Consider the following 12,959-nt stretch of genomic DNA (forward strand, 5'->3'; position numbering starts at 1 on the left):
TGCTATGCACAAGGATCATAACTTAAGGCTGTTTCGTTTCCTTCTCAAATGTTCAATATTCTCTAATTACCTTTATCCTGTACAAAGTAGGTATCACGTCAATGTTTGCTTGTCTGTCCTTCTATCAAATCCCATATGACCACTGCATTTTTACACTTGGCTGTACCCTCATAGTCATTTGCCCTACATTTCCTTGGATGAGCTCTAAATTGCAATCTCCCAACGTTATCTCATCCTCACTGATACATAGATTTGAAAACTTGTTTGAAAGTGTTACATGACTGGGAGAATTCCTGCACTGACTTCCTCTTCCAAATCTGTCAGATGGCCACCATTTTTTTATTCAGTCATGGGACACAGGTGTTGCTGACTGACCAGGATTTATTGCCTGTCCCTAGGTGCCCGAGAGAAGGTGGGTGTGAGCTGCCTACTTGAACCACTTGCAGGCCATGTCCTATAGGTTGACCCGCAATGCCCCAGGAAGGGAATTCCAGGATTTTGACCCAGCAAAAGAGAAATAATGGTGACATATTATGAGTGGCTTGGAGGGAATTTGCAGATGGTGGTGATCCCATGTATCTGCTGCCCTTGTCCTTCTAAGTGGAAGTGGTGGTGGGTTTAGAAGGCGCTGTTGAGGATCTTTGGTGAATTTCTGCAGTGCACCTTGTAGATAGTACACACTGCTGGTATGTATTGGTGGTGGAGAGAGTGGATGACCTATGCTTGGAACCACTGTCTTTATGTGGTAAGTCCAGTTGATTTTCTGATCAACAGTGACCCCAAGATGTTAATAGTTTGGGATTCAGTGATGGTAACACTTTTGAATGTCAAGGGGCAGTGGTTAGATTGCCTCTTATTAAAGATGGTCAATGTCTGACATTTGTGTGATGCAACTGTTATTTGCAACTTGTCAACCCAAGCCTGGATAATGTCCAGATGCTTGCTGTGTTTGAACATAGACTAGTTCTCACACGGCACAGGAGCGATAGGCTCTTGTCTGTCTTTTCAGTAAGTGGAAAATTAACTTCGAAGTGAATTAGTTTCCCTAATTATACAATATTTAGTGTTGTCTCTCAGTTTGTGTTACTTAATATCGCCTTCTCCAGCCACCCCAGACTAAAATTCTGTGCTACTTCAAAGATTTAAATATTAGTTTTCAATCATGTTGAAGATATATGATTTAGGGAGTCATCTTGTAAACAGGAGTACTTCCTATAATAGGGCAAATGTACAATTTAAGTTTCTAATTTTGAAAATGAGTTAAATATACAACTTAAGGATCCACTTTCCATCAAAGTATTGATGGTTTCTGTGTCAACTGTGAAACTGAACCTTCTGATTTTGGTAGGGACAGAAGGGGGTCATTTATCCTTGGATTTTAGCTTGTGATACAAGCCACAATCTATATAAATTATTGACATGATAAATACAATCATTGTGAATTACCGTTTAGTTTAGTGGCATAAGAGTTTTGTTTCCTCAGTGATGACCTCATCCTGTTCCGCCTGTACATTAGCACCATCTTTAGGAGAGGATCTCTGTTGGAAAAACAAAGCAACAGATAAAAGAATTAGCTTTTATAACCTGTCTCTGTGAAATGTGATTCCTGCTGTTAAATGTTGCATTACGTGTGCAGGTTGGTTTTTGCAGCCTTTGTCTAAAAATAAAGGACAGAGGTGAGATGAGAAGGACTGCCCTTCACATCCAGCTCATATGTGACTAAGTTTGACCTCAATGACGCTCAGCACAATTCAAGTTAATGCAAAACTCTCCACTGGTTGAAGTCAGACATGTCACAAATGAAAAATGATGTGGTTGTTGGTGGTCAACCCTCTTGGCCCCAAGACCTCACTGTAGGTGCACCTCTGGTTACTCATTTCAATCAACCTTAGCAGATTTTTTATGATACCCTTTAGAGCAGATGGGACTTTAGTTCTGGCCTCTTGGCTCATAGGCTTGGACACTACCACAAGAGTCTTCTCACTGTGGTTGATCCTCAGCTTAGTGCCCTAGGTCTAACCATTTTTAGATGCTGCATCATTTAAAGTCATAGTGTCATAGATTCAGATAGCATGGAAACAGCCCCTTCAGTCCAATCAGTCCACCCAGACCATAATCCCAAAATAAACTAGTTCCATCTACCTTCCTTTGGCCCATATGCCTCCAAACATTTCTTAATCATGTACTTATCCAAATGTCTTTTATACATTGTAACTGTACTGGCATCCACCACTTCCTCTGAAAGTTGATTCCACATGCAAACCACTCTCTGTGTAAAAAAAAATTGCCCTCACATCCTTTTTAACTCTTTCTCCTCTCACCTTAAAAATATGCCCCCAGTGTTGAAATCCCCTATCCTAGGGAAAAGGCACCTGCCAGTCACCTTATCAATACCCCTCATTATTTTATAAATCTCTGTAAGGTCACCATTCAACCTCCTATGGTCCAGTGAACAAAGTCCCATCTATCCACTCTCTCCCTCCATCCACCACAATGTAAGAGTTGAAGGTGTTTCAAAAGAGTGCACAATGTTTAGTACCATTCGTCACCCATTAAATGATGAAATGGGTCATTTCAGCTCACTCCAGCTCCATTTAAGAAAGGGGCTGTTAAATGTGCAGAGTCAGTACATTTCACACAGGCAGTGCGAGAAGACACGTCCAGAGTGAGGTACAGCCTAAGTGAGTTTGTGATGCTGGAAGTTTAGTGCACTGTGGAAATCCAGTGTACAGGGGAAGAGATGTTTCTTGCTCCTAGTTTGTAAGGTCCTTTCTCAGGTGTTATAAGTCGTGGATAGCATGTTCAGTGATGTTCAAACCACGTGTGACCTGTCAGATATTGAAGTGATTCATGTGCTCTGGACAACATTCAGTCTAAAGCAGGGCGTGGTCAAACGTGAGGATCTGAACATGTTTTGAAAGTGGAGATGGAGGAGACAGGGTCTGAGTTACTAGATTGGGAATTCCTATCACAGTCATTCAATTAATGGAACAGTACAAGATGAATGTTTTATTCAGTAAATCATATGGCGAGAAAGCCAGACATCCTTGCCCCAGATGAGGCCAAGAAATCTGGCACATTAATTAAAAGTCTATTTCTGCACTGTGTGGGTTCTATGATTGGATGAATGAACACCACTTCAGGCACAGGAATTTGAACTCAGCCTGTGGTGGTAGCTCCAAAACTCTAGATGTGACTCCTGCGAGGGAAAAAATGGCTCCAAAGTTCATGGAAAATACCCTCCAGTTGTTGCTGGATGGGAAAGAAGATCTGACCTCTTCCTCATTGACTGCGTAAAGCTGTCTCAATGGACCCATGCATCCTGGGCAAGGAAGGTAGGTGCACCTGGTTCAAGAACAAGGGAAAGCAAATAGGGCCACAAGAAAATCAAAGGTCAACTGCTGTCTGCAAAGTTAAATGTCACCATCTTTGACTCTGTTCCAATACACTCACAGAGCCACTTGGTCAAACGCTTCCAAAGTGCATGTATCACACCAAGGGTCATGGATAGTCTGCAAGTCTCAGATTCACACGTATTGTGTTGACTCAGTGGCTTATAACCAATGTTCCCTCTAATGTTCTTTCCAGCTGCATTGGCTTCCTAGGCAGTGATGTCTGGAGGCAGAAGTCAATGCCTGATCAACATGTCAACACAGATCACTGAGTATGGACAGCTTCAAGGGAATCTTGCTTATAAGCAACTCATCTTTGCAAACCACTAAACTGTCCAGTCCTCTGTGACTCCTTTTCACTCACTGGGGATACCTCAACATCTCACGTGTATATGCATGATTATAAATTACTCCATCATCCATTCTAATGATCCTTTACGCATCCATCCTGTCAAGATCATTCAAGATCTTATAAAATTCAGTCTAATCCCCCCTAACTACTGAGAACCAGTAAAAACAGCTCTGCCTGTTCAATCTTTCCTCACAAGACAACCTGCTTATTCCATGTATCAGTCTAGTAAATTTCCTCTAAACCACCTCCAATATATTTCCACCCTTCCTTCAATATGAAATTCAAAAGTGCACACTGTATTCCAGGTGCGGCCTCACCAATGTCCTTTATAATTAACACATTACATCCTTACTTTATGTTGAATTCCTCTTGTAATAAACACTAGCATTCCTGACGACATGCTGTAACTGCATACTGATCTTCTGCGATTCGTGCACTCGAACATGTAGACCCTCTTAAACTTGCAATTGTTCTCCAATAAGTAATACTCAGTTTTGTCTTCCCCTGCCAAAGTGAACAACTTCACAATTGCCCACATTACACCGCCCGTGCCAGATTTTTACCAACTCACCCAACCTATCCATATCGGTCTGCATCCTTATTTATGTTATCTTCACAATACGCTTGGAACAGCAGCAAGCATACTGAAAATGAGGTGTCAACCTGGTAAAGCTACAATACATGACTACTTGTTTGTTAAACATAAAAAGCAGCATGCCATTCATTGGGCCCATTAATCTGACAACTAACAATTCACATCTGAGCTCGAGAGTCTTGTCACATCCAGCTGTGAATAGCATTCAACAATTAAACAACTAAATGATGGAGAAGCTTCCATAAATATCCCCATTCTCATTGATGAAAGAGCCCAGTAAATCAGTGCAAAAGATAAGAATTTCTGGTAAGACAAAGGTAGACTGAAGGGGAGTGACTGATTGACAACGTGGATAAGTATATTTTGTTGGGCTGATACCACTGTTCTGGTGACAGCTTGGAGCAGCTTGGCTAGGGTTCTGGGCCACAAATTTTCAGTTCTACATTGGGAATGATTTTTGGGCTGAAAGCTTTCGCTGCCTTCAGCCTTTTCTTGTACTTCTTTGGAGAGAATGGAATTGGCTGAAGCTGGGGACAAAAGCAGGAAGCCTCAATGAAAGAATCACTCAACTCTCCTGGCTGATGACTTTCCCAAACGTGTCAACCCTTGCATTTTGCTCTGATGCGCCAGTCTCTTCAATCAGTCAAAATAGGGATGTTTGTGAAGACACCTTCCTCCAGTTACTTTTTAACTGTTGACTCATAAATGGCTGGGTGTAGCTGAACTGTAGGTCCTTTATTGTATTAAATTGATGTGGGTCATCTAAATTCTATCTACCACATGCTGTTTATTTGATTTAGATAACATATAGCCCAGTCCTCAAGTTTTACCAAGGTAGCAGTTTGTTTTTTGACATGTTTGGCCACACTTTTTATGCCCTGTTGCTCTCCCCAGTGACTCAAGGTTGATTATCTGTCTTGATGATCATGGTAGATATGCAGAGATGCTGAATAACATAGTTAAAGCCTGTGGTGACGCACAGCTCTGCATTTGTTCATCATAGCTTGCCAAGTTTAAAACTGCTAAATCTGTTCTAAATCGGTGTTATTTAACACAATGATCGTGTGAACAACATAACTTACAGTAGTTTTAGTGTAAAGGACTTAATCACTACGAGGACTGGACTGTGATGACCCTTTAACAATATTGGCATGTGTGGAAGCATCAGCAATAGTTTAGAGTTGTGAGGATGAGGTCAGTTAGGTTTTACACTGATACTGCTTCTCTCACCACTTGCCATAAGCCTGATCTGACATAGGCAGCCTTCAGGATTTGGGTAGTGTATTCACTAGTGATGCAACCAAGCCACTCTTAGACTCAGACATTCAAGTCTCCACCAAAGTACATCATGCTAATTTTCAACATAGCAAAGGGATGTGCCATACAGTGCAGTCACCAGTTTCTCAGCTCTGTGGATTCACTCCAGAGCGCACTCTCAGGAATTGGCATTGAGCTCACTGGCAACCTGGTTGAGAGTACCACCTTCTTGGAGGATTGTTGAACCCTTGGACTTCACCTACCTCGCTGGATGTCCACTCACTTTCTATTCTCCTTGATTCTGTGTAGCTATGGAGTGACCACCTTTGGGAAAGTATCCTGGAGGATATTCTCAGTGCTGTGGCTTGTGTGCGGTGACCCGAACCACCTCACCACCCCAACCCACTTTTCCAGCTTGTGTATGGACCTGCCAATGTCAGGGCATGGGATAAGTATGGGTGCATTGTTGCTACAATTGTCAATGTCAGAAAATATCACTTTCAACAGCAACACAAGCAGTCACTTTGACAGCTGCTGTGTAAGGTTCAGGAGGATGTTGGGTGAGTGTTCATGGTATTAGTTGGGTGAGGTGAGTACATGTCAAGTGGGTGGGATGCCAGTTCGATGAGGTAAGCAGGGTGCCAGGTGGGTGAGTCAGCAGAGTGCCAACTGGGTGAGTGAGTAGTGTGCCAGCTTAGTGAGGTGGGTAGGGTACACAATGAGTGGGGTGCCAGGTATTTGGATACTGGAGAGCTAGGTAAATGAAGTGTTTGCTTAGGATAGGCCAGGGTTTGGGTGGGGTAGTGATTGCATTAGGTTGGGGCAAGTGTTGCTTTGGCTGTGAAGGGTGGAATATCAGATCGAATGTCGAAAAATACCTTTTGATTTGATGAACTTCCGATTGGTGTCGAAGGTAAATGTGTAAATAATCTTGGAGCCCTGCTGATGCTGTTCAATCTCAAAATCATTTCCCTAACTCAGGTGACCCCTTGCAGGCAGTCTCCTCCCCAACTATACTCCTAGCCCCTCAATCCCAACATTTCATTTCTCCTTCCAATCCCACTCCCCAATCTCATTTCATTCCCAAATTATGCATCCCAGGACACACACCTCACCTAGGCAGTATCCACCTACCATGGGAAGCTTGAGCTTATTGGATTTATCAAATTAAAACAAATTAGTAGAATTATAATTGCAGCATATGTCAATAAATACTGCAGTGGGTACTTTCCTCTTGGGCACAATCTGTGTTTGTTCCTTGTTCTTTGAGCTGATCCAGAGCTCCATCAGGTTTCACGCTGGTGCTAACTGTAGTTTGATGGTGGATCTGTGCCTGTACTGAGGGATCATCACCTGTTTCGGAGGGTACCTTCTGGAAAGACACAGTCACTAGTAAGAACCTGAGCATTCAACATAGCCTGGAATGACTCCTATATCTAGATGCAGTGTGATATTAGCAGCCAGTGGTAGAGCTTGTTGATGCAGTGATATGAGTTGTGACCTACCTCCCTCACGGAGATAGTACACTTTTGAAATAAGCATCTACAAGCTATGCTTTTCATTATGGAAAACATAAAGTCCTATTGAGTAACTTCAATTTTATAAATATTGCTCATACTGTTCCCATTGACTGTATCCACTTGAGCCTTCTGATATTTATTCCTGTCCTAAGTGGAAATAATTATCAAATATTCCTTGAAAATGGAGTCACAGGTAGACAAGGTGTTGAAGAAGGTGTTTGGTATAGTTGCCCTTATTGGTCAGTGCATTGAGTGTAGGAGTTGGGAGGTCATGTTGTGGCTGTGCAAGACATTGGTTAGAGATAGTAAGAACTGCCAATGCTGGAGTCAGAGATAACATAGGGTGGAGCTGGATGAACACAGCAGGCCAGGCAGCATCAAAGGAGCAGGAAAGCTGATGTTTCGAGTCGGGACCCTTCTTCAGAAAAAATGTTTTTCTGAAGAAGGGTCCCGACTCAAGACATTGGTTAGGCCACTTTTGGAATACTGCATTCAGTTCTGGTCTCCCTGCATTACTAAACTTGAAAGGGTTCAGAAAAGATTTCCAAGGATGTTGCTGGGGTTGGAGAGTTTGAGCTATAGAGAGAGGCTGAATACGTTGAAGCTATTTTTGCTGGAGCGTCGGAGGCTGAGGGATGACCTTGTAGAGGTTTATAAAATCATGAGGGGCATGGATAGGGTGAATAATCAAGGTCTTTTTCCCAGGTAGGGGAATGCAATACTAAAGTGCTTAGGATTAAGGTGAGAGGGGAAAGATTTAAAAGGACCTAAGGGGCAACATTTTCGCACAGAGGTTGGTGTGTGTATGGAACGAGCTGCCAGAGGAAGTGATGGAGGCTGGTACAATTAAAACATTTGAAAGGCATCTGGATGGCTACATGAATAAGAAGCATTTAGAGGGATATGGGCCAAATGCTGGCAAATGAGACTAGATTAATTTCGGATATCTGGTCAGCATGGATAAATTGGATCAAAGTGTCTGTTTTCATGCTGTATAACTCTATGACTCTATGTTCTCCTGCACTTGAAGACCCTCCGAGAGGATTTCTGTGCAGTCTGCTCTTCCGATCCTACTGGTGGTCACTGATGTCATATTCCCCTCATCTCTCTGGCTGCACTGTTATTATCTCGGGGAAGATACACCCTAGGGAATCCTCAGCCTCCTACACTCCATAGCATCTGCAGCAAGTCCTTGTGGTTATTAAGGAAACATGAAGTGTTCTGGAGAACTAATGTGGGAAACAGGTTTCTACTGCTGCTTTCTGTTTCTTCAAAAATGCAGAATGTTCTATTTAATTTTTCTGACTATTTATCTACAGACAGATTCCCCTCCCAAGCTCAATTACTTATTGACTCAGAAATTCTATTTGGGGTCAGAAACTCTGTACTGAACTTGGTCAGATCATCAGAACATCTAGGTGTCTGTGCTGGAGATTTCTGAACGTGGAGTCCCTGTGCTCCCACTACAAAGCTGCCCAGGAATCAATGAAACCAGGAGCAAAAAAAAGATGTTTTTGAAAACTACACCCCTTTGTAGAGTGGTCAGTGTGTCATATTCAGGGATATAACTTTCCAGCAGCACAACCAGTCCCTTTGACAGCTACTGAGAAAGAGTAAGCGTGTAAGGTAGGTGCAGGGCTCAAGAGGATGTTGGGTGAATCGTTGTGGTGGGTAGAGTGCCAGGTGGATGGGATGCCATGAAGATGAGGTGAGTAAGGTGTCAGGTGGGTAGAGTGCCAGGTTTCAGTGTTCCAGGGAGCTAGGTAAGTGAATGGGTGGTTTGGATGGGATGGTGATTGCGTTGTGCTGGCTCTGATTGACAGAATGTCAAGAAAATACCTTTTGATTTGATCAATTTCATAGAATCCATGCAGTGCAGAAGCAGGTCATTCGGCCCATCAGGTCCACACCAACACTGCGAACATCATCCCACCCACACCTATCCACCCCCAACCCTATATTTCCCATGGCTAATCCACTTAAACTACACATTGCTGGACACTGTGGGCAATTTAACATGACCAATTCAACTAATCTGCACATCTTTGGACTGAGGGAGGAAACTGGAGCACCTGAAGGAAACCCATGCAGACACAGGGACAATATGCAAACTCCACATAGACAGTCACCCTGAGAGTGGAATTGAACCTGGGTCTCTGGCTTTGTGAGGCAGGGGTGCTTACCACGGAGCAACCGTGCCACACATGCTGATTTGCTTTTAAAAATATGCAACCAATGTTGGAGCACTATTGATACTGTTCAATCCTGAAAACATGTCCTCAATTCAGATCACCTCTCATAGTCAGTCTCCTCTCCACCCATGTTAATAACCCTCCAATCTCACAACTTCATCTCCCCCTCCATCACATCATTACCCACTCTCATTTCATTCCTGAATTATGCATCCCTCCTTCCATTGCCATACCTTCAGTGTATCCACCTCCCACATAAACACACAATATGGTCACATTATTCATATTTCTAGTTTGAGATTGCTGACACAGATCATCAAAATGACTAAATCGGAACATTTTCCTTCAATTTCAGGTGATGATTCCATTGAGAAAATAAACTGATTAGTAGAATTACAATGATGTAGAATAAATGTCAATGAAGAATGAAATGGATACTTTCCTCTTGAGCACAATCTGTGTTTGCTCTTTGTTCAGGGGACTGATCTGGAGTTTCTTCGGGTTTCACGCTGCTGTCAGCTGTAGTTTCATGGTGGATCTGTGCCTGCACTGAGGGAACATCACCTGTGTCAGGGGGTACCTGCTGGATCAACACAGTCACAAGTAAGAACCTGAGAATTAACCACATGTCGGTATTTGAGATCCCACTGCCTAGATGGAGTATGACACTAGCAGCCAGTGCTAAACCTTAAAGTTTGTGATCTCCAGATCATTACCAGTGCCTCATACAAATTGTCAAAGTGATAAGAAGGTTAGGGGAGTAAACACATAGCTGAAAGCTTGGTGTGGGAAAGAGGTGTTCCATTTTGTGGGACACTGACATCAATATTTGGACAGGAGGACGTACTCTGGGGACAGACTCCATCTGAACAGTTCTGGGACTAGGATCCTTGCAAAAAGGCTAGATAGGGTGTTCACAAGAGCTTTAAATTAGTTAAGGCTTGAGGAGAGAGCTCAGCAGATGTTATTCAAGTTTCCAGAATGAGGAATAGGTCAGAGAATATGGAAAGGGTCAGAATCTAACTTCAGGCAAGCAGATAAGGGGACAAGCAAGAGAAGGAGGGGGTCAATGCAAGACTGACGGTGCTGTACCTAAATGCATGCAGCATACGAAACAAAGTAATTGAGCTTGTAGCACATATTGAAATTAGCAGGTACAATGTTGAGGATCTGGGCTGGGAGCTAAAGTTCCAAGGATACTCATCCTTTGTAAGGATTGACAGATGGAATGAGATTAAATTGATTGCAAGAATTGATAATAGGTAGAAGGGCGTCAAATCTGTATGGTTTCAGTTGAGGAACTGCAAAAGAGAAAACATTTTGTTAGGAATAAGTTACAGGCCTCCTAGCAGTGGTCAGAATATGGGCAGAAAATAAATCAGGAGATGGAAAAGGCATGTGAGAATAGCACTGTTGCAATAATCATGTGAGACTTCAATATGCCGATGGACAGGTTGGTAGTGGATCGCAAGAAAATGAATTCATGGATTGTCTACAAGATGGGTTTTTTTTTGGAACAGCTTGTGGTAGACCCCACTGGGAAGCAGGCAGTTCTGGATTTGGTGATGTGTAATGGGGCAGACTTGATTAGGGATCTTAAGGTGAAGGAACACCTTAGGAAGCAGTGACCATAACATGATAGAATTCACCCTACAATTTGAGAAAGATAAGTTGGAATCAGATGCAATGGTATTACAAATGAGTAAACGGAACTACAAAGACATCAAGAAGGAGCTGCCCAGAGTTGTCTGGTAGTGGAGCCTAACAGGGAAGATGTGTTTCAAGAATTGTGTTTCTAATAGCATACACAGATCATAAAATGATGAAATAGGATCATTTTCTTGTATTTTAGCTGATGATGTGATTTAGTAAATGAATTACATGGACAGAATTACAACAATGTCAATAAATAGCGCAATGGATACATTCCCCTTGGGCACAATCTGTGATTGTACCTTGATCAGGGGGCTGTCAACTATATGTAGATGGTGGATCTGTGCCTGTACTGAGGGAGCATCACCTGTGTCAGGGGGTACCTGCTGGAACAACACAGTCACTAGTAAGCACCTGAGCAATAACTACATCTTGGAATCAGAGAGATTCCTATATCTTGATGGATCATGAGACAAGCAGTCAGTGCTAGATCTCAAAGTTTGTAATCTCCAGACCATTACGAGCACCTCATGCAAACTACCAAAGCAATAAGAAGATTGGGAAGTAAACATCTGGCTAAAGGAGTGGTGTGGGAAAGAGGAGATCCATATTTTGGGGCACTGGCGTCAATATTGGGACAGAAGAGGACTTACTGTGGGAATGAGCTCCATCTGAACAGTTCTGGGACTAGGACCCACGCAGAATGGCTAAATAGGGTGGTCACAAGGGTTTAAACTAGTTAAGAGGTAGGGAGAGAGCTCAGCAGATGTTATTAAAGTTTCCAGAAGAAGGAATAGGTTAGAGAGTATGGAAAGGGTCAGGAATCTAACTTCAGGCCCAGCAGATAAGGGGACAACTGTGAAAAGAGGCTGGGGTGGGAGCTGGGGTGGGGGCGAGTGGTCAATGCAGGACTGAGATTGTTGTACTTAAATGCATGCAGCATGAGAAAAATAGTAAATGAGCTTGTAGGACAGACTGAAAATGGCAGGTAAGATGTTGTTGGTATCACAGAGATGTGGCATCATGGGAATCTGGGCTGGAAGCTAGATATTCAAGCATATGCATCCTATTGGAAGGACAGGTAGATGGTCAGAGGGGACAGGGTTAGCTCATGAAGATGAAATACAATTAAATTGATAGCAAGAAGTGATAATAGGTAAGAATGCATCAAATCTGTGTGGGTTGAATTGATCAACTACAAAAAAGACCCTGGTGGGAGTTGTTTAAAGGCCTCCAGCAGTTGTCAGGATGCAGGGCAGAAAATAAATCAGTAGATAGAAAAGACATGTAAGAAAGACACTTTTGCAATAATCATGGGCAACTTCAATATGCAGGTGGATAGGGAGAATCAGATTGGTTGCTGATCTCAAGAAAATTAATTCACGGATTGTCTGCAATATAGTTCATTGGAGTAGCTTGTGGTAGAGCCCATGAGGGAATAGGTAATTCTGGATTTGGTGATGTGCAATAGGGCAGACTTGATTAGGAAGCTTAAGGTGAAGCAACCCCTAGGGAGAAGTCAACATAATGTAATAGTATTCACCCTGCAGTTTGAGAGGGAGAAGTTGGAATCAGATGTAACGGTGTTACAGTTGAGTAAATGTAACTATGAATACGTGAAGGAGGAGCTGGCCAGAGTTGATTAGAAGGGGATCCTAGCAGGGAAGACGTGTTTCAAGAATCATGCTTGTGATTGCACACACAGATCATGAAGTGATGAAATTGAGTTATTTTCCTTTTATTTCGGCAGATGATTTGGTTTAGCAAATGAATTAAATGAACATAATTGCAATGATGTGCAACGTATGTCAATAAATAGAGCAATGGGTACTTTCCTCTTGGGCGTCATCTGTGTTTGTTCCTTGATCAGGGGGCTGATCCAGAGTCCCATGAGGTTTCACACTGCTGTCAACTGTACTTTGATGGTGGGTCTGTGCCTGTACTGAGGGAACATCACCTGTGTCAGAGGGTACCTGCTGGAGAAACAGTCACAGGTAA

General features: G+C 42.8%; 1 protein-coding gene across 2 annotated transcripts in view; it reads right to left on the reverse strand.

The window, feature by feature from the left end:
* Window positions 1–11,166: 11,166 nt before the first annotated feature.
* LOC109931100 (calcium homeostasis modulator protein 5-like) overlaps window positions 11,167–12,959 on the reverse strand; it is a 35,661-nt gene continuing 33,868 nt past the window's right edge. The window contains exon 3 of one of the 2 annotated variants that reach the window (XM_048616970.1): window positions 11,167–11,344. In XM_048616970.1, the coding sequence (XP_048472927.1) occupies window positions 11,186–11,344 (159 nt within the window). In that variant the 3' untranslated portion in view covers window positions 11,167–11,185. Of the gene's footprint in view, window positions 11,348–12,959 lie in introns of both variants that reach the window. The other variant, XM_048616969.1, reaches the window with a different exon arrangement.

The sequence above is a fragment of the Rhincodon typus genome, chromosome 35 (assembly GCF_021869965.1).
Source record: "Rhincodon typus isolate 14 chromosome 35, sRhiTyp1.1, whole genome shotgun sequence".
NCBI classification, from domain to species: Eukaryota; Metazoa; Chordata; class Chondrichthyes; order Orectolobiformes; family Rhincodontidae; genus Rhincodon; species Rhincodon typus.